The sequence below is a fragment of the Eublepharis macularius genome, chromosome 2 (assembly GCF_028583425.1).
Source record: "Eublepharis macularius isolate TG4126 chromosome 2, MPM_Emac_v1.0, whole genome shotgun sequence".
In the NCBI taxonomy this organism is placed as follows: domain Eukaryota; kingdom Metazoa; phylum Chordata; class Lepidosauria; order Squamata; family Eublepharidae; genus Eublepharis; species Eublepharis macularius.
Genome location: NC_072791.1, coordinates 79,476,622 through 79,499,258, shown reverse-complemented (window position 1 = coordinate 79,499,258; position 22,637 = coordinate 79,476,622). Strand labels below are relative to the sequence as shown.

At 41.5% G+C, this 22,637-nt stretch overlaps 1 protein-coding gene across 1 annotated transcript in view; it reads right to left on the bottom strand.

Moving 5' to 3' along the window:
* AMBRA1 (autophagy and beclin 1 regulator 1) overlaps positions 1–22,637 on the bottom strand; it is a 405,622-nt gene that overhangs the window by 258,587 nt on the left and 124,398 nt on the right. The window contains exons 9-10 of the mRNA XM_054971604.1: positions 20,995–21,081; positions 14,366–14,548 (exon numbers count right to left, since the gene is read on the bottom strand). Of these exons, the coding sequence (XP_054827579.1) occupies positions 14,366–14,548; positions 20,995–21,081 (270 nt within the window). The remainder of the gene's footprint in view (positions 1–14,365; positions 14,549–20,994; positions 21,082–22,637) is intronic.

Genomic DNA, 22,637 nt, shown 5'->3' with positions numbered 1-22,637 from the left:
GTCGAATGAGCTTTTGGACTAAGCGGGCAGGGGACTCTCACCGCTTTATAATAAAGCTTAATTGCCAAAACTAACCATCTAGAAAGGATTTGAGCTGATGCTGCCTTGCCCTTATTTTGGACTGTACAGCAAACAAAAAATGCCTGACTCTTTCAAAACGACTTTGTCCTATCTACATAAAATAAAACTGCCCTTTTAACATCTAAAGTGTAAGAGTGTTTGTTCCTGAGTAGAAGTGGGGTTTGGGAAAAACACTGGCAAAGACAAACATCGTGAAACGTGGCATTTGGAGACCACCTTAGGCAGGAACTGCAGGCTAGTATGCATCACTACCCTATCAGGGAAGACTTGCAGAAAGGGTGGGTCCACCCGCAACGCCTGCAACTCACTAACTCTCCTGGCTGAGGTGATTGCTAACAAAAAAGCCACCTTAGCTGAGAGCAATGCCAAACTACAATCTGACAAAGATTCAAAAGATTTAAACATGAGACTGGATAAGACTAGGGATAAAGACCACTGTGGCATTATTTGAGTTCATGGAGGGTACAAATTGTATAAACCTTTAAGGAACAATTCGGAAAGGAATCGGGGGTGAAAAGATCTTCCCATCCACATTTTCGTGAAAGGCAGATATAGCAGCCAAATGGACCTTAATAGAAGAGGAAGCCAGGCCAGCATTATGTAGTGACACTAGATAATCAAAAACATTACTCAAAGGACACGTCTCAGGACATATCCCCTGGGACCCAGCCCATAACAGAAACCTATTCCATTTCAATGCATACAAACTTCTAGTAGAAGGTTTTCGAGCATTCAAAATAATGTGTGCCACCTCTTCTGAAAACTGAGAATTTAATGTCTTATGAACCACGCCATCAGGTGGAGTCTGCAGAGTTTGTGGTGCCACATCTTGCCAAAGCACAGTAAGTCTGGCAGTGCTGGAAGATGCACATACATCCCCTGGGCCTGTTCTTGAGAGAAGGAAACCATGGTTGACGCGGCAAAAAGGGCACTATTAAGATACAAGTAGCTCAATCCGTCATGATTTTGCAAACTGTTTTCTGAATTAGTGGAATTGGAGGGAAGGCATAAAAAAGGCCCCCCACTCACTTCAGCTGAAAGGCATCCGTGTTTGAGTTCTTGCCTAGCCCCCACTCTCGAACAGAACTGAGGTGCTTTCGCATTCTCCTGTGTGGCGAAAAGGTCCATATCTGGGTATCCCCATCTCTGGAACACCTGACAAGTGTATTTGTCCTGGAGTACCCACTCATGATGGGAATCCTCTAACTTGCTTAGGTAATCTGCTTTTGTGTTTTTGGAACCTGCAATATGGAGTGCAGTAAGTGTAATATTTTGGGAAATAGCCCAGTCCCATAACTTGACGGTTTCCAGACAAAGCTTTGCTGACATAGTCCCTCCATGCTTGCTTATATAAAAAACTGTTATCATGTTGTCCAACAGCACTTGGACTCTTTTCCCTGCCACCATACCTGCAAGTGAGTTAAGTGAGTAGTAAACTGCCCTTAACTCCAGAAAATTAATATGGTGCTCTTTTTCACTCTCTGACCACACTCCATTCACTGATACATCTTCACAGTGTCCTCCCCAACCCTCCAAACAGGCATCTGTGGAGACAGTGGTATCATGAGAAAGCATATCAAACTGTATCCCTTTGTTCAGATTGGTAGGATCTACCCACCAAGACAGACAACACAAGACATGTCTTGGAATGGAAAGCTTAATTTGGGGAGACTGCAATTGCGGGTCAAAGCTCTTAATAAACCACAGTTGTAGGCGTCTCATCCTTAACCATGCAAGGGGAACCACCACTGTGATAGAGGCCATTAGACCTAATAAAACCTGAATGAGGTATGCCGACTGGTACCTATATTTTTTAAACAAGCGTACTAGGGCCATTATTCTTTCGCCATGAACTGAAGGTGAAAAGGCCCTGTTAGTGGTGGCATCTAATCTTGCACCAATAAAGTGTACCACTCTGTTGGGCTCTAAGTTAGACTTTTCCACATTAAGAACCAGGACCAAATCCCTGCAAGTGGCAAGGATAAGCTACACATGTGACCGGAGCTCCTCTGAGGAACTCGCCGTAACCAGTCAGTCATCCAAGTAGGGGTAGACTGCGCAATCCAGCCTCCTCAAGTGGGCTATCGCCATGGCTATACACTTGGTGAAAACCAGGGTGGATAAAAATCAATTATTTTTTAAAAAAAATAAAAAAATCAGATTTTTTTGATTTAAATCGGATTTTTTAAATTTAAATTGGATTTTTTAAAATAAAATGCTTTTTGAGGAAAATATATTACCATCCAAAGGTTATTCCATCATGAAATAAAGATTAGTTTTTAATTATTAGAATAAGGCTGTATATGTTTAATTTTTTTGGAAATAAATTCCATTAATCCATTCACAATGTCATGCTCTTCCAGAGGTTTTTGTAAGATTATTGGGCAGTTTCTCTGCCTACAAGATATTATCACAGATGCTTGGTTTTGCAGTTCTCAAAACTGAATTTGTGTCAGCTCAGCAGAGATCACATGCCTCTTCTTCACAGCAAAAATGTTATAACATGAACAGAGTTGAGAAAAAGACCTTAATCCTATTGTTCTACAAACCTATGAAGACAGAATCAACCCCTCCAGTGCTAAGAAGTTTCAAGAAGTTCAGTGAATAGAAACAATATTTTTCTGATTGTTTGGAGTGGAATAGATCTGCACAAGAAGAAACTAAGTGTGAGAAGGGAGGGGCAAGCAGTACAAAATGAAAGTGAAACTTTTTGAGCACAATACTGCACAAGTCTTTGGATCTTTTGTGTGTATGACCTGAGGTTTATCACATTCTTTCCTTGGAGGAAAAAAACCTATAATGGCAGCAGGCTGTAAAAGAGACCCAGTTTGGGAATACCTTAATGAAGTTCCTTTACCTATCGGTAAGGCAGGCATGCATGCAAAATGCAAACACTGCAACAAAGAAATGCAAGGCCTGGTGGCCTGAATGAGGCAACATCATGAGAAGTGCTGTGATGAAGATGACCAATGAAACACATTTGAACAGGCAGGATCTTCAGGTTGGTAAACATTTTTATTGAATCATATTTCTAAAGACCGCCTTGAACTGTCATGTTTGAGCAAAATTATACTTCTTATTATTACTGCATGTTACTGTCATTTGGTACAGTTATGAAGAAAAGCAAATATTCCTTTTTGGGCAGTGCTGTACAATAAGCAGAAATTGTATAAACAATAAAATAACAGCATTGACTTTTTTGTTTAGGGGAATTCATCGTCAACATTAAGGATTCTGGAAACTATCCACCTTCAAGATCACCATCCTCCTGTTCTACAGTTTCAGAGTTATCCATCCCAGATAGTGCTTCATTTGCATCATCATCAGACACCCACAGTATATCACCTAAAAGAAAGAAAAAACCCTTCCCTCCTGGAACCACCATAGATAAGTTTGTGATAAAAAACTAGCAGATTAGAAAAAGAGTTAATTGATGAAAAAATTGCCCAGTTTGTTTATGCAACGAACTCTTCTTTCCGTCTGACTGAGAACCCACATTTCATTAATATGGTCCAGTCACTGAGACCAGGATACAGTCCACCCTGCAGAGCAGATGTTGCAGGGAAACTGCTGGATAAAGTGTATGACAGAGAAATGGAGCAATGTGCAACAGCTCTGGAGGGTAGAATTGTTAACCTAAGTATTGATGAGTGGAGTAATGTCCACAATGATCCTGTTGTATGTGCTTGTACAACAACAGACGAAGGGAAAGTCTTCCTTGCACAAACAACTGATACGTCAGGAAATGCACAAACAACAGAATACTTACAAGAAGTGGCAGTAAAAGCTATAATAACATGTGAACAAAAATTCAAATGTCTAGTACGCAGTTTGGTCACAGACAATGCTGCAAATGTATCCAAGATGAGAAGAAATTTAGAAGAGCAGGAAGGGAATACAAAGCTAATAACATATGGTTGCAGTGCTCATTTGCTGCACCTCTTAGCCAAAGACTTAAGTGTTCCAGAAATAAAGACTAATGTTGTTGAAATTGCTAAATACTTCCGTAACAATCATTTTGCTGCAGCAGCTCTGAAAAGGATGGGTGGAACCAAGCTAACGCTCCCACAAGATGTTAGATGGAACTCTGTGGTGGACTGTTTTGAGCAGTATATCAAGAACTGGCCTATTCTGATGACAGTGTGAACAAAATCGAGATAAAATAGATGGCACTGTCACGGCCAAAATCCTCAGCATTGGGCTTAAGAGAAATGTTGAACATATGCTGAGCATCCTGAAACCCATCTCTGAAGCTTTAAACAAAATACAGAAAAATAGCTGTTTTATTGCTGATGCTGTTGAAATTTGGAAGGAACTGAGTGAACACTTAAAAACAGAACTACACATGGACAGAATTAAATTACAAGCATTAAAAAAGTGAATGGGACAAGCACCGTCTCCAGCTCATTTTTTGGCAAATATTGTCAATATCCAGTACCAGGGTCAAAACTTAAGTGCAGAGGAAGAGGAGTTAGCTATGACATGGGTATCCAGCAATCATCCATCTGTAATGCCAACTATAATAAACTTCAGAGCTAAGGGGGAACCATTCAAGAAATATATGTTTGCTGAAGATATTTTAAAGAAAGTCACACCAGTGAACTGGTGGAAGTCACTTAAGCACTTGGATTTAGAGACTGTTCAAGAAATGATTTCACTTTTAACAGCAGTAGCTTCTTCTGCAGGCGTTGAAAGAATATTCTCTTCCTTTGGACTCATTCATTCTAAATTGAGAAATCGTTCGGGACCCGATAAAGCAGGAAAGCTTGTTTTTCTTTTCCAGATTATGAACAAAGAAGAAGATGAAGATGACGAGTGAGCTACAGAGGACAGTATTTAAGTTTTTCATGTGTAGGCTGGGCTGACAGTCTAAGTTTCTTAAAATATATATATATTGTTTAGCCAAATGAGTTAACAAACATGGATGTTTGTTTAAGCAAATAACATATGCTGTAATGTTATTGTTTCAGTTGAATAAATAAAACTATTTAAATTGTTATTATTAAGGTAATGATTATTTTTCTCCTTCCAATAAAGTACAACAGAAAAGTTGTCCAAATATGAATGATTAACCTAAACTGGGGATAATTCATCTCACAATAAATTAACTATGTGTTTCTAATAGTATTAAAATCAATATTTTATACAACTGTAAAACTAATATGAAAAGTTGTTATTCTAAAAATCTTCATCTACTTGCATATTAAAGTTATACCAGCAAGAATTAGTCTTTATGTAGAAAACTATGATTTAAATCAAGCCTTACTGACTAGTGATTTAAATCGTGATTTAAATCAGTTTGATTTAAATCAAATCCACCCTGGTGAAAACTCTTGAAGCCGTAGCCAACCCAAATGGTAATGTTGTATATTGGAAAGCCTCGCCCTTAAAGTTAAAATGCAGGAACTGCCTGTGTTTAGAACAGATGGAAATATGGAAATATGCATCCTGTAAATCTACCACTGCAAACCAGGAATTTGCTGGAATCATATTAATGACCCAGGGCAAAGTGACCATCCTGAATTCAACCCCCTAAGGTCTAGGATGGGCCTCGTTCCTCCATCTTTCTTGTCCACCAAAAAGAACCAAGAATAAAACCCAAATTGGTTATCCCAAGGGGGGACCCTCTGCAGGGCTCCTTTATTCCATAAGGACTCAATTTCCTGTAGTAACTCAGGCAGCTCGTTCATGGGAGCATACTGTGGTAAATAAGTGGGAGGCAAGGTGTGAAACTCCAACTTATAAACCTTCTTTAATGATAGATAACACCCAAGCATCTTCACACACAGCCTGCTCAGGCCTCAAAATACTGTGACAACTTGTCAAAGAACAATAACTCGGCGGTTGAAGGAGACTCTCCTAGTCATAATTGGTCCCTCCAACCTTGAGTCTGCTCTTTCTGCGACTGCACTGGAGCTGGTTTGGCCTTCCCCAACGCCCACCAATGGGACTGATTGTGGGGCAAATAAGGAGCTTGATAGGGATACTGGTTCCTATAAGGCTGGAACCAGTAAGAATGGAAATCCCTCCTAGGCTGATAATTCTTCCTGCTTGGGCTACGGTAGAAGGAGGTACGGCCTGACGATTGTTGCAGCACCCCACAAGATCTCGCTGTCTGCCAGTCCTTTTTCTTTTTTGAGAGGTAGTCATCAGTAGCCTCCAAAAATAAAGTAGTCCCTTCCAATGGCATGTCCTCTATCTTATGCCTTGTCTCCACAGGCAGAGCCGTTGCCCATAGCCATGTGTGCCTTTGAAGAACAATAGCTGTTTTCAGATCTCTAGCAGCAGTATCCAAAATGTGTCTGCTTGTACTGATCTGTTGTTTCGATAAGAAAAGGGCCTTGTCACGGATAAATTTGGCCAATACCCTCTTCTCTTCAGGCAACCCCTCAAGATAAGTGGCCACCTTGTCCCATGGTAAGATCTGGTAGCCACTCATGATGGCCACAAAATTAGCCATTTTAATCGTAAGGGCAGAACCTGAGTAACATTTTCTGCCCATTGTATCCAACTTACGACCCTCCTTATCGGCTGGAGTAGCGAGACTCCTTGTCTCTGGTGCGCCTATAGCTCCTCCGTTATCATGGAAGATGCAGGAGGGTGCTTAAATAAATATGGGCAATTGTCCTTCTTAATCTTATAGAGGGCTTCCACCTCCTTAGCCGTAGCAGGAATGGATGCAGGTTTTTGGTGTAACTCATCTATGATTTCAACGAAACCCTCTATCATAGGGAAGGTTACGACCTCCGGGGTGTCAGAATAGATGTGTTTCAGAATACTATCCCGAGACTCTGGCTGAGGAGCTGATACATCTTTGTCCAGTGACTTAGCCATGCGCAACATTTGCTTGGAATACGGCTTATAATCAATAGCAGGTGATTTCCTCTCCGGCTCCCCCAATACCTCCTCAGGGAGCAGTTCTGATGTAAAACTGGGGCTCCATCTGGATCCAAAAGGTTCCAGCTCTGATTCCGATTCCGAACCCCATCTTGGCGTTGAAGGTCTGGCTCTCGGATACCACCCCAGATCTGAGTCATGCAACGCACTCTGGGTAGATCTGGGCTCTCTGGAGAATGGATACAGTGAAAATAGTCCCAGTCCTGTGGGTAACCAGGCATAGGGTAGAGTGGGTACCAAGGTGGTCTCTAGTACTGATCCCATTCATCCGAACTAGACCGACTTCTCCGACACTTAGCCCCATTGGAACCGTTAGTAGAAGCGACTGACGCTGAACTCAACCTCCATTTTGATGCTGGAGACAGGGCTTGTCTAGATGAATCAGATAACAGTATCGGAGCCAATGAAGCCAGTCACTTGTGAGACTTATGCTTGGAGACAGGGCTTGTCTAGGTGAATCAGATACCGGTATCGGAGCCGACGAAGCCACTCGCTTGTGAGACTTATGCTTGGTCTTCTCCTTGTGTTTTCAAGGCTTCGAAGCTGTTGTCTCAATTCCAGTAGGAACTGGCGATTTCAACTTTCCACTCACTGGCGTCCAGGTGTCTCCATCCAGCCATATCACGCTGGCTCCAGAATGGGCTGACACTATAGTATCCCGGGACGGAGATCTCAGACGGTTCCAGTCCTTCGGAACCAACAGATCTGAAGGCTGTTCCGACGGCGTCGGATCTGACGTTGATGCCTCCAACAAGGTCCCCGGATCCAAATGCTTAGGTCACGCTGCCAGGGCAGATTTCTTTGCTGCCAGGCTCACAGGGACAGACATCGCCTTGTTCCACAACATCGCCTTCAGCCTCGATGCTCGATCTGCTCACGCCTTGGGGGTGAACAATTGGCTATCTTTGCAGCATTTGACCACATGCCCTTCCCCCAGGCAGGCCAGGTACAGTGAGTGGCCATCCGACATGGCCATCTTCGTTCCACAGCCGTCACATTTCTTTAAAAGTGACTTATCCACCATCGAGGCGGCAAAAAAGTCATGCCCAGCCACCGATGGGAGGAAAAGGGAGAGGGGAGGGTACACTTACCCCCTCGTAACTCCATGTATGCTAACCACCATGAAAAAACTACTTGTCGAACTATACGAACAACTATATATAACAATAAACTACGAAACTACGAAAATTAACTCTAATAACAGCTACAAACTTTAACAATCACTACCACAGGAAGCCTAGCTGAGAAGAACGTCTGCTCCTTGCAGCGGCAGAAAACGAACTGAGGGAGGAAGGGGGAGAGCCTCCTCACGGTATGACCATTCGGACAGGAAAAACCTTCTCGGAGCGGTCCGCGGGGGATCCCCCCCTCCATTTAGCCTTTTAGCTTGAAAATCCTGCTCCAGATGGCTGGCCTGTGAAAGCGCAGTCCCAATGTGGGATTGCACTGAAGACGGTAGATGAAAACTGCAGTAATTTAAGATGTTATAGGATTTTACAGAAAACAACTAAAGATGGGACATACCAAGTTTATAGCATTTCTTTCAAGTAACAAAACAAAGAATACAAATTCTAGACCTGCTGTCTGAAACGTATTACACAACTTCCTTAATTATTAAAGCTTCACAAACAAGGTACCAAAATGCAACAATTGCACCCTGCCATGTAAAATGACAAGATTGATCTACTGCTGCAAGAGGAGCAGGTTCCAGCAAGGGATGTGAGATACCAGTTGCTTAGCCCTGCCCTGGTCTGTGACTGAGGGACTGAAAGAATAGAAGAGGGAGAGGACTATGTCTGTGGAGAATTGATGATCAGGTAACTGAACAGCTTATATATTATTTGGGGATTTTTTTAAAAAACAGATTTGGTTAAAAGCTGATCAGTCTATTAATGAAATCTTAATGTTCTGTAGGTAGAAACGGGAGCAATGAAGTTGTGTTCTAAAAAATCCACAGACAGGATCACACTCTCAGTTTCTTATACAGAACTATGACTGAAATTACAGCTTTTATAAATTGAAATGCCTAAGGAAGTAGTCAGGGTGGATAAAAATCAATGATTTTTAAAAACAAATTAAAAAATCAGATTTTATAAATTTAAATCGGATTTTTTTTATTTAAATCGGATTTTTTTTATTTAAATCGGATTTTTAAAATTTAAATTGGATTTTTTAAAATAAAATGCTTTTTGAGGAAAATATATTACCATCCAAAGGTTATTCCATCATGAAATAAAGATTAGTTTTTAATTATGTAGAATAAGGCTGTATATGTTTAATTTTTTTGGTAAATAAATTCCATTAATCCATTCACAATGTCATGCTCTTCCAGAGGTTTTTGTGAGATTATTGGGCAGTTTCTCTGCCTACAAGATATTATCACAGATGCTTGGTTTTGCAGTTCTCAAAACTGAATTTGTGTCAGCTCAGCAGAGATCACATGCCTCTTCTTCACAGCAAAAATGTTATAACATGAACAGAGTTGAGAAAAAGGCCTTAATCCTATTGTTCTACAAACCTATGAAGACAGAATCAACCCCTCCAGTGCTAAGTTTCAAGAAGTTCAGTGAATAGAAACAATATTTTTCTGATTGTTTGGAGTGGAATAGATCTGCACAAGAAGAAATTAAGTGTGAGGAAAGAGGGGCAAGCAGTACAAAATGGAAATGAAACTTTTTGAGCACAATACTGCACAAGTCTTTGGATCTTTTGTGTGTATGACCTGAGGTTTATCACATTCTTTCCTTGGAGGAAAAAACCTATAATGGCAGCAGGCCGTAAAAGAGACCCAGTTTGGGAATACTTTAATGAAGTTCCTTTACCTATCGGTAAGGCAGGCATCTACTTGCATATTAAAGTTATACCAGCAAGAATTAGTCTTTATGTAGAAAACGATGATTTAAATCAAGCCTTAATGACTAGTGATTTAAATCGTGATTTAAACCGTGATTTAAATCAGTTTGATTTAAATCAAATCCACCCTGGAAGTAGTTATATTGAGTTTGGGTTCTCTTAGGAGTGTATCTTCCTTAGAACAGCAAAGAGGATGCCACCCATTATCATGGGTACAACACTTAATTTTACTAATAAGATAAGCATACCCTGACTGTTAGAATGGAAAGGTGGATTGGCCATTTATTTTACAAAGGGAAAACCCAGTGGGCTGTTGCTCTCACTCTGCCCAGCCCTACAATGGGCCATACAGGTGCCACTGGCATAGGCAAAACCAAGAACCATTGTATCTCTGTTTCTCTTTGCCCAGACCATCAAAGAGGAGAACAGCCACAGTGGCTGTTCACCCTATATCAGTGGTATCTGTACTCCTCAGCAGTGCTGCTGCACCCAGGCAAGCAAGAAGGAACACAAGCACAACAGCACCAAGTTTTGACCTGTACCAGCTACACCCATTCTTCTCTTTGCCTACCTCACCACACACAGGGTAGTGAGGAGGAGCATGGCACAGAGGTGTCTGGCTTCACTCTGTATTGGCCTAGGCATGGTACAGCTGGTGAGGAAAAGCATCGACAAAGCAGTCCCTGGCTTTGCCATGCCAGCACAAATTTGGTGAAGCTACCAAGGAAGAGCATGGCATTACTCATACTCCTTCTTGCCATCCCCATCATGCCCAAGGTGGCAAGGATCACAGGCAGAGCAGTGCCTGACTTCACCTGGTGCTGACTGCGGTGTAGTGTGTCTGGAAAGGAGAAGCATGGCAGTGTCCACCTTTGCCCTGCTGGCTAGCATGAAGTATATTCAACAAGGAGGAATGCAGTGGTGCCTCCTTTCTCTCCATCTGACTCTGCAGCCCTCCATTTGACGGAGGCATGGCAGTGAGAAGAGACATGGCTGCAGGAGGAGGCTTGGCCCTTTTTCTGGGCCATACTGGCCTCTGAGTTCACCCCTGGCAGGGGATGACATATAAATGAAAGGAGGTGCAGATACTAAATATTTTTGTACACCTATTTCTGATCTACATAATATTTGGCAACCAATTCATGAAGGCAGGAAGATACCTGTCACATCTTGAATCTCTGTATGAAAAGCAAAACAACACACTGTCCCAAATATCTACATTCAGTGTGTGTTAAACATAATCAAATTTACAATCTCTCCATCACTTGCTGAAAGTAGAAAGACAGATGGCCAGAATTCAGGACACTGCCATATTTATATGCAAAAGCATTTCCCCTGGAATTTCAACCTTTTCAAGCTTAAGAAAATTACTTACTGCAGGCATAGTTCTAGCATGACAGTTGTACAACTACTTAAAGAAAGACAAGATAATGGGTTATAAACATGCAAACCTAAATCAATAGCAGTAACATCTTTTCCAAAAGCAAAGTTTAGTTCATACTCCTAATTCCAAAAGCATGCTGGAGAATTTTTAGCATCCTACGTCTAGTATCAGACAGTAGTAACCTAGATAAAAAATAATCTGAAGATTAAGCAGAAATTATTAATTTTCTTCTTAAAAAATTAGATCCAATAATGTGCATGTCTCCTATTTTTTATTTACCACAAGTAGGGGCAAATGTGTTAATTTGGATGAGGGAAACTTAAATTCATTCTTCATCTAGAAACAAGATCACTGCGTGACTTTTGGCAAACAAATATCTAACCTAACGCACAGGAGTGAGAGAAAGAGTTGGATTAACACGTAACGAGTATTTTGAAATTTTAACCTGTGCATAGAAATTGATATATCTTGCTTTTCTCTCCAATGGGGACCCAAAATGACTTACAATATCCCTCCCCCATTTTATCTTCATACTAACCATCTAAGAGTTTCCTTGGCAAACAGAGAATCTGAACCAGACCCCAAAGATCCTAGTCCAACATTAATCACTACAGAAAACCACAGAACAAAACAGTCTTTATTCATAAGGTCACCATAGGTCACAGGCAACTTGACAGCACCTAAGAAACACCCAGCAGGACTAGGAATCTAAGTGCCTTCAGGAATTAATACTTCTCCAAAAAACACAACTTGCTATTTAAAGACGGCTGTGTGCAGCATATTGTCTAAAGCTATTATAAGTAAAAGATCTTTGAGCAAAACTTTAGTGAGGAGTGAAGAAAGGGGGGAATGTTTTACTCTTTTGGCCCAGAAAAAGGTAGAAGGGAAACCTTCACTACCTTTCTACCCTGGAAAACATTCTTAATGAGTGGTAATTTTGTCCAAGTTATGCAAAAAGAGGGGGACGAAGATGTGAAACTCAGCAACGAAGTACTTCATTGTGAGAGGTTGGTAGGAGAAACAAAAAGGTTCTACCTCTAAAAGGCCCCTGTACCAGCTTCTCTGTCAGAAGAAGAGAATACCTCTAATGCACAAAGTGGCATAGATCACAATGGCACAGCTAGAGCATAGGACAGAAACATATTCCTTTCCTCCCTCAATATGAAATAAAAGCCAGTTTTGGTATGGCTGACTGAATCGCTTTTTGAATGGACCCCTTCACCGTGTGAATAATTACCTACAGGGGAACACATTTCTCCAAAGGTATTTGCTTGGCCCTATGAATGAGGAACATACCATTCCTTTTAATGGCTGAACTCCCTTCCCTTGAGGATGAATAGGAGGCAGTAATGGAAATAACAGAGGACTGCTCTTGATGAGCTTTCCCTGTCACAATGGGCCCCAGCAGGCTGCCTCACTCCTACTTCTCCAGCCTGTGGTGCTGCTTAGGGAAAGCTATTAGGCAGCTGACTCTTCCACATCTCTCCCCTCAGTTACATTTTACACAAACAAAACCACAATGAAAAGGGGAAGATACACTCACTCCCCTGTGCTTCCGAGTACTTAATTGCTAGAGCATGAAATGACAGCTCTACTGAACAGGGATTCTGCCTCCAACATAAATTCCTTTCCAGAATAGTATTTCCTACTATTCTAGGAGAAACCAAGTTCACACTGCCCACTGCAGGAGATGTAGCTGAAATTCGTTATTTCAGCCTAAAAGACAACACAAAATGGAACTGGTGCAGATTGTAGTAGAACACAATCTTCCTTGTTCCAGCGTGTGGTTGTGTATTATAGATAGTACAGGACAAATCTAGCCCAGGCAAGAAGTTCACAAGTATGATCAAGACCCAGGGCTACAGAGAAAAGAAAATCAGCTTTTGGGGAAGCTTCCCTGTAACTGGCAATCAAAACTGATTATAAGCAGGACAATAATTGCAGTGTACTAGTTAGACTGTCCAGCTGAGACTGGAAAAAATCTGTGTTCGAATCCCTACGCAGTTACAAAGCCACTAGCTAGTCTTGGGCCAATTGCCCTCCCTCAGCCTCATTTATTTCAAGGATAAAATGGCAGCAGAGAGACTCGTGCCAGCCTGAGCTACCTGGAGGAACAGTGGGATAAAAACATATTAGAAGGACAGCTAGATGGAATAGAGGCATGGAAAAGAATGCAAATGATCGTTTGACCCAATGTATTTAAAACTGATTAAACTAATAGGCTGTTTAAAAACAGGAATTAAATAACATTTTAAAATATTTTAAGATTTAAAAATCAGAAGCCTGAAAGGCAAACATATACCAGCACCACCTGGTCACCAAATATAATGGGGAGCCCAGTAATGTGTAAAACAACTTTCAGAACAAATATTGACCAATCACTTAAAAATACTAGCTGAAGATCAATTGATTCAGATATCATACCTAGAAGACATGCGCTTAAAGTATTCCTCAACATTATTTTGAATAAGCCAATGTTTCACCATTCCTTAACTGTACAATATTATTGACAGGATTGTTGTGGCAATGAACATTAACAATTCTCAAAAGAGCTCTGTACTTTAACTATGTTCCAGACTATGATTAAAATACTAACAGTCATCAAATCTTTAACAGAAGAGCTGACACATGCTTTGGCTATAAAGGGACTCTAATACATACAGGAACAGAAGCACATGATGATCATTCTCTTCCTCTTGAGCAATACTAACCTTGGTTTGCAAAACTGACCAGGGGCTGAGTTTAACCAGCTACTATATTTAATTTGTCACCCAAATGCAAACAGCTTGAGAAGTCAACGAAGGCAGCAGCTAATAGGCCATGTCTTCCATTCACTGATGAACATTTTAAATGCAGTATTTTTAAAATAAGGTTCGGAATCAGTGAATGGAATGGAAGAGGGGAGTTATTTTTTCTTAGCCCATTTCCCTACAGACTCCCCCCTTTATGCTGTTCCAGGGAGTGACCTGTTCCCTGGGAACAGCAATCTGGATTTCAGCAGGAAGTAGAGTTGAGGAAATTCATGTTAACAGATGGAAATCATTAGTAGAGCCAAGCCTAACCACAGTCTCTCACAGAAAGCCCAGAGGGAAGGGTGGGAAAAAAACCCTGGTCAAAACTTGGAAGAATAAGAAGAGGATAGATACTTACTCAAAGTCTTCAAATTCCAGATCATTTCCTTCTACAGATGGACCTGAAGCCTCAGAGGTGGAAGCAGAAGATGAGGAAGAACGGAGCCGATTCTGTTGATATCGCATGGAGCGTTGGCGAATACTATCTCTACGTGAAAGATACTGGATCATTCTCTGGGCATAATAAGCAGCAGGAGATAACCTAAAGAAGTGAGAGAGATTGCCATTAGCTGGCAAGTAAACATTGCCACATACGATGGAACTATCATCCCAGATTAAGTTTAGGATTGCAGTTTTACTCTCCAGTTCTGTACCTGAAGGCACAGACTTGTTCTACTTCCCACTTTTTAAAATCAACCGCTTTGTCGTGATCTACAGATACGTATTTAAACATTCTTAGTTTTGTGCACTAAAATATTTGTTCCCTTTTTAGTATTGTTCCAAACTGTAACTGGAATTCAGATGCTATTATCAATGGTCTAGATTCAAACCTTGTTTTCCAGGAACAGGACACTTTCACTCACTAGGACTGGACAGATTTTTTTGCAAAATTTTCCCGTTACTGAAGACTCCCACATCACACCTAGCAATGTTCTTGAGTTCTGAGAACAGCACAGCACTGGGGGGAAACAGTGGGCTGCAGCAGGAGAGAGGCAACAGGAAATTTCTGTTCCTCCCAGTGAGCTCTGTTCACATTACACTAGATCGAGGCAAATCCTTTAACTGTGTACTTTTGTAAAAAATACTTTTTTAAAAAAAGCAAACCCTTTTCTATACTTCTGCAGGAATTTTTACCATCATAGATGGAGGAGAGGTAGAGGCCAAGTGATAGTGGGTCATCCAATGCCACCTAGAGAGTTCAAGGCTAAAATAACATCTGAACTTCCTGGCTCACTCTCAGCCTCTAAAGCACACTAACTTTCCTTCTCTGGCTGCCTTGTTAGTCAACTAGCTGTTCATTTGTAGCTAGCACAATTGCAATAATGTCTCTCTCTAGCCCCTTGACGCTTATTTTCTTTCAGCTTCTCTCCATCTCACGAAGGCATTCATTCAGCCACCTGGATTTCTTTCTGGCCCCTGCAGAGCAGAAAGGTAAATCACTTATCCCGCCTTTCCTCTCCACCCTAAATTCACTAAGCAAAAAAAAAAGTGTGTGTAGCTCTTCAGAGTGTAAATTAACTGTACTTTCCTGCAAGCAATTTTCAACAAATTCGCCCTGGGATTTCATATTTGTTGCCTTTAACTCCAGTTCAAACATGCTCATTTTACAGGTATAAAGCTGATTTTTCTAACTGGCAGCATACTGTGTGATCAAGGTAAGGAACATTACTAGTAATGATTCCCTAAGGGAGTGAATAGGCTTACAAAAACTCTATAGAAAGCTTGCTATGGGAGCATACTCATCATAGCTGCAGCACATATAGAGCTTTTTCCACTGGATCAATTTTGGGAGAATATTTTTTTCTCTGAACAGAAGCCGAATTTGCACAGCACATATCAGCTGACCAATCATAAGCCCCCCCCCTCCCATCATGACATGTCCTTTATAAAACCATTTGAGCAGGCTTTCTGTAGTTGATGATATTATACAGATGATATCTTCACAATCTGGAGCAGCAACTGAAGAGACAGTTTTCTTTTTCTGAAGCATATTAACTCTCAAGAAGAATGTGTTATTTATATAGTATAAAAACTGCAAGGTAAGTACCAAAAGAATTAGCGGGGAAGGAGGGAGGGTATGTGTTACTGCACGGAAGACCTAGATGAACAACAGTTACAGGTATGAAACACTGTTTTTCATCGGCAGTCTTCCTGTGCAGTCCCACATGGGAGATTTTAAAGCTTAAATACCTGAGTGGTAGGTAGAGATGTATCATGACAAGAAGATTGATTGTAGGACTGCTGTGCCCACCACTGTCTCTTTCCTGTCCAGCACGTCCAAAGCATAGTGCCTCACAAACGTATCTGCAGATGCCCAAGTCGCAGCCTTGCAAATGTCTTGTAACGGAACCCCCCTCAGGAGGGCCGCCGAAGACACCTGAGACCTAGTGGAGTGAGCATGTACCTCCAAGGGACAAGGCAAGTTAGCACACATAACTTAACAAAATAGCCTGCACCACCCAACGAGCCAAGGTCTGAGAATTAGCTCTCATCCCCTTCTTAGGACCAGCAAAACAAACAAAAAGGTGAGAATCTTTCCGAAAAGGTTTGACCCTATCCAAATAAAAAAGGAGGGCCCTACGAACATCCAGGGTATGAAGGGACCTCTCAGCCTCAGAAGTATAATCTTTAAAGAACACAGGCAAAGAAATTTCCTGCGCCAAATGAAATTTTGACACTTTACGTAAGAATTCTATCTTAGTTCTAAGGACCACCTTGTCCGGGTGAATACTCAAATAAGGAGGGTCACAAGCAAGGGCTGCCAACTCACCCACCCTCCTGGCAGATGTGACAGCTATCAGAAAGGCTACCTTAAAGGACAGCAAATTTAACGGGCAAGATGCCAATGGTTCAAAAGGCTTGGAAATGAGCCTCGTCAAAACTAGAGGTAGAGACCACTGAGGGACTAACACCCATATAGGGGAAAACAAGTTATTGAGCCCCTTCAAAAATAATTTAGACGTATAATGGGAAAAAACAGTCCTCCGATCAATAGGAGGATGAAAAGCTGAGCTAGCAGCCATATATACTTTAACAGAAGAATTGGCTAGACCAGATTGCTTAAGCCCCCACAAAAAGTCCAAGACTTCAGAGAGGGATGAGGTTAAGGGATCGATCCCTCTAATCTTACACCAATCAGTAAATTTATTCCATTTCAGGGAATATGACTGCCGAACAGACAAACGACAAGCATTTTGGAGGACGTGCATCACCCCCGCAGAGAAGCCTTGTCCTGAAGAATCAGCCACACCATCAGTCTGAGTGTATGTACTCTGTGATGGAGTACCCCCCGAAACGACAGTAGATCCGGGCAATCTGGAAACTGATACATCCGGCTGTGTAGTCTCAGAAGGGCATGGAACCAAGGTTGTCTTGGCCAATACGGAGCAATCAGTATGACTGACGCCCTGTCCACTTGCATTTTGGAAACCACCCTGGCCAACAGCGGAAACGGGGAAAACGTAGAGAATCTAGCAACCACCATTCCAGAGATGAAAGAACCTTACGAGAAATACTCAACTTCTTCCGTGGAGAATCCCTCTCAGGGAAAAAGGCCCTGGAGAACCACAATTGAAGCAGTCTCATACATAACTGAGCCAAAGATACCACAGCTGTAGTGGCGGCCATATAACCCAACAAAACTTGAACGAGTCTGGCCGGTTGGAACCTACACCTCTTAAACTTTCTGATAAGAGCCTTGATCTTACCAGCCCTGTCAGAAGGTAAGAAACCAGCGTCCTGATAACCATCGATAATGGCCCAAATAAATTGGACGACCTTAGTCGGGGTAAGTTTCGATTTCTTAAGGTTCACAAATAACCCCAATTTTAGACAAGTAGACAGTGTGATAGAAATCTGATGGGAAACATCCCCCTCAGACTGCCCAATGATGAGCCAGTCATCAAGATACGGAAAAATGCAGCAGCCCTGCGTTCTAAGGAAGGCATTCACCACTGCCATACACTTAGTGAATACTCTAGGGGCCGTAGACAGCCCAAACGGGAGAACACGGTACTGAAAAACTTGAGTACCATAGGTAAAATGAAGAAACTTCCTATGCTCAGGAAAAATGGAAATATGGAAATAGGCATCTTTAAGATCTAATACCCCAAACCATGAATTAGAAGGTAATAGGGTCAACACCATTTGCAACGTAGTCATTTTGAACTTCCGAACCTTGATGGATCTATTCAATTTCCGGAGATCCAGAATGGGGTGAAGACCCCCATCTTTCTTACCCCCATCCCATCTTTCACTACAAAAAGGTTTGAATAGAAACCCGGGGGGGGGGGGGAGAAGACGATACTTCCTCAATAGCCCCTTTTAACAGCAGTGCAGACAATTCCAAAACCACCCCAGATTGGGGTGCTTGAGAAGAAAAAACAAGGAACAAGAGGCTGGGCCACTGAACAAACTCAATTTTATAACCAATATTAACTACTGATAACGCCCAAACATCCGATGTAAGTTTACACCATTTAGCAAAAAAGACAGATAGCCTGTCCCCAAAAAAGGGTTCAGGTCCCTGTAATTGTCATGTCCCGATTCCTTGGGCTGATGCTGACTGTTGCTTTGTCTGTTCTTAACGCCCTGCCTCCTCCTCTGGAAAGAAGGTTGTGGGCTCTGATACTGGCGTTGTTGTTGGGAACCATACCCATAATAAGGGTGGTATCGTTGCTGTCGATACTTAGAATAAGACTTGTATTGTGGGCAAACAGACTGGTGTTGATGTGTCATACTATATGAATGCGTTGTCAGCCTATCTTTACGCTTTTTCGATAAATATTCATCTGTCTTGTCTGAGAATAGGTTCTGGCCCTCGAATGGTAGGTCTTCCACCTTGGCACGAGTTTCCATGGGTAAGGCCGTGTTTCTCAACCAGGCAAACCTTCTCAGGACAAGGGCGGACAAGATTGCCCTGGCAGAAGTATTTCTGCTCACTGTGATCTGGTGTCTAGATAACCGGACAGCCTCCTCTTGTATAACTCGGAGGAAGATCCGTTGGTCCTCGGGTAGCTGAGGAACGAATGTAGCCGCTTTCGTCCATAAAAGTAATTGATAGGCAGCCATCATAGTGGCATAGTTGGCTATTTTAATGCCAAAAGCTGTAGATGTATAGACCTTCCTGGCTACAGCATCAATCTTTCTACTGTTCTTGTCCGATGGGACTGATAGGGACCCCTGTTTGGGTTTCGCCTGCATGTCTTCTGTCACAAAAGACGGAGGTGGATGAAGTGAGAGGAACGGGCAATGTTCGTCTTTAACCCGATAGAGGTTTTCAATCTTCTTGTTGGTTGCCGGAGTCAAAGTAGGTTTCAAGTTGAGACCAGACAAAAGTTCCACAAAGCCTTCAATCATAGGGAAGGCAATGGTCGGGGTAGACCCCGAATACATGTGTTTTAAGATCTTGTCCTTCGAACGTGGTTCCGAAGAGACTACCTCGATTTCAAGGGCTTTCACCATCCTTTGGAACAGCTCGTTATAGGCACGGAAGTCTTCTGTCGGCGACGCTTCCTCCGATGGGCCAATCGCCCCACCCGGCGACTCCGAGGGTGGTGAATCGTAAGATCTACCATAGGCGAGGTAATCCTCATATTCAGTGTCGGAGAACCCTGGGGTCTGCCTGGATCCTCCTGCGGAGGATCCAGTGGCATTTCCTGCCACTCCCAGGTGGCAGGAAATGATTCACACAGGGGTGTATACCCACGTAGCATCCCAATGGCTGTCATCCCATGGTCCCCCCCCTCAGCAGGGGTCTGAGGGGGTGTATGGGTCATCGGCTTGGCAGGCGGGTCAGCCGATGCTCGGATCAGTGCCCTATGTGCGCCTTTGCTCCCCAAGCTGTAATCTCAATAAAGTTGTGGCCTCTTTACCTCTAGCACTGTGTCCGTGTGTTTTTGTTGCCATGCCCCCTCCCTGCTCTCCTCCCCCACTTAGCACTTGCCTGCAAAGCCCTTTTCATTGCTCTTACCACCTCTGTCAACATTAGTTTTTTTCTTCACTCAGTAATGTCTCTTCCTTTCTTCTCTGTCATACAGTTTGTAAATAGTTTGGTGCTTTTTAATATTCCAGTATTCGGTTTTTTTCTCCCTATGCTCTTTATTCTTGGTGGATTTGTGTTTTTCAAAGGATCTGTCATCAGTGGCACCATAATTATAGCACCTAAAGACTCTTCTGTATTAACATTTCCTCTCCTTACCTTGTTCATTTCTTAAGTTTTCAAAGAGATGCTTTCTGCAAATCCCTCTTGCTGCATTCTAAATTTTCATGTCTTATTCAAATCCAAGTAAGTCACCATCAGCAACACTCTTCCTCATCACTACATCCTCATTCACCCCCTTCCTGTTAATAATGCAGCAGATGCAAGATTACTTTTTTTGCCAAATTATATTCTGTGCTTCTGACCAAAGTATGTCTCCATGTCTCTGAAGAAGCATAAGGTGTGTGTCTCGTTTTATAAATGCTTGTCTTCTATCATCTGAATTATCCAAAGCAGATACTGCCTAGGCAGTAAGATTTACAAGTATGCATACATATTAAGGGTCTCTACTACACAAGGCGGCTGCTTACATTCAAGTCCAAATTATTATTTTTTATGTAATCACAGCATAAATGCTGCTATAAATAGCAACAGACAGATCTCTGTTCACAGGAACTTACCTATTTTTGACAGTGTAGGTGATATAATAAGGAAAAGAGAAACAAGGAATCAGTGTGAACCCATACTCATGCACATTAGTCCTCTTACCATCTGAAATGAAGGCTAGGAAAAATATAATTTCTAATGAAGGATTAAAAAGAATAGGATGGAACATCATGTAAGTGTCCTGCAAATAATAATAGGAATAAAGGGCAACGGGAAAAATATTGTTTAATTCTATTTCAATATACCTTTTTGTTTTAAATGTATGATAACATATAAGGAACCATTCAAGGCAAGACATGCACACTTAAGTTGCAGTTAGAAGGAGAAAATTCTGTCCTTACCTAGCTGGATCAGGATAGATTGGGTGCTCCCGAGATCCTGCCCCATCATAACGGGATAATGAAATGAGAGAAGACTCCAACAGCCTCCTAGGGGAAAAAATAATTTAAGAAATTGGTAACATTACGTCACCAACACCCCCCTGTGTAACTTCCAAATTTGTACACTTTGTGCTCTTTTTTGTTTTGTTTTTTCCTTACCCTTTCTTTTTTTGCACTCTATTTTAGCATCTTGTTAATATAGCCAACAGAGCCCAAATTAAGTATTTCTATGATACTACTGGATTTTGCCCCTTAAACTTCATGGGCATCATACGAATTGACAATGCTCCACTGCAATTCAACTTTGTTACAAGGCATAGCACATTTTTTCACTGATTGCTGCCAGGATCATCCAGCTAAAAATGGAAACTTTATGATCCAACCTTCATACGAACAAGCAGCTCACAGATGCATCATCCTCTGTTGGCCATATTAATGGATGTCAAAGAGCACCAACAAAAAAGGGGAGGTTAAGAAAAAAACCAGAAAAAAGCCACAAAGTATACAAATTTGGGAGTAATGTGATAAAGCACTTGAAATCCAGATCCTAGATACTATTCCAGTTCCAAGCTGCTTCAGGTAGTTAAGCTTTCTGCACAGCTTTTGTTTTCAATTGTTTATAGAAGGTTGAAAATAGCATTTCCAGACAGGGTAGGTTCACTCATTCTCCTCCATACTGTTTCTGGGGATCCCCTGTCCCCCAAGAACAGCATTCGGGGAGGGCATTTTCAACAACAGCAGTGGAGAGAGGTGAGAAAGTCATGCTCTCTGTTGCAGAAATCCTTCCATCAATGGTACCTTTCAGTGGGATCCAAGCTAATATGTAGATTGACACACTTGGCAATCACATACATGAAAATGGTTGAGGTGGCAACTAGTAAGCTGTTGAGGTGGGAGACAATGGCTGATTTCGCACACGTTGGATAATGCACTTCCAATCCTCTTTAGAGATCGTTTGGGACTGAATTTTTTGAGTGTGAAACAAAAAATCCACTTCCAAATGATAGCTAAAGTGCATTGTAAGTGCATTATCCAACGTGTGTGGAATCAGCCAATGACTTCTTTGCCACAGAAACTGGCCACAAGAGAAATGTACATATAATCATTATGTGAAACTTTCTACAGATGCCTTTAACCTTTTTTTCCTGAATATAAGTTGCTTCTGTTTAGGAAACCAATAATGGTAGGAATAGGCCTCACTTTTTAGGAAGAAAGGTCCAATAATTATTCATGTTATCTAATACTTTTAACTCTTCCACTAAAGATGGCAAAAAATATTACTAGGTTTCTTACTCACATATCATAATTCAGATATAATGAAAATCATTTATAACAAAATGCTTTTACACAGGCAGTTGTGCTTCAGGTAACAGCTTTTTAACAAATGTCAAAGATTTATCAAAATTGATATAGGATTACATATTCTGTTTTTGATATGTCTATTTTCTAACATTATTTTTTGTTATATTATTATGTAGTTTTAATACTTTGTTACACATTCTGTTTTTGATATTATGTATACTAATATCATTTTCTGTTATATATTCTGCTTTTGATATATTTTCTACAGTTCAATGCTATTTTCTGTTTCAATAAAATAATTT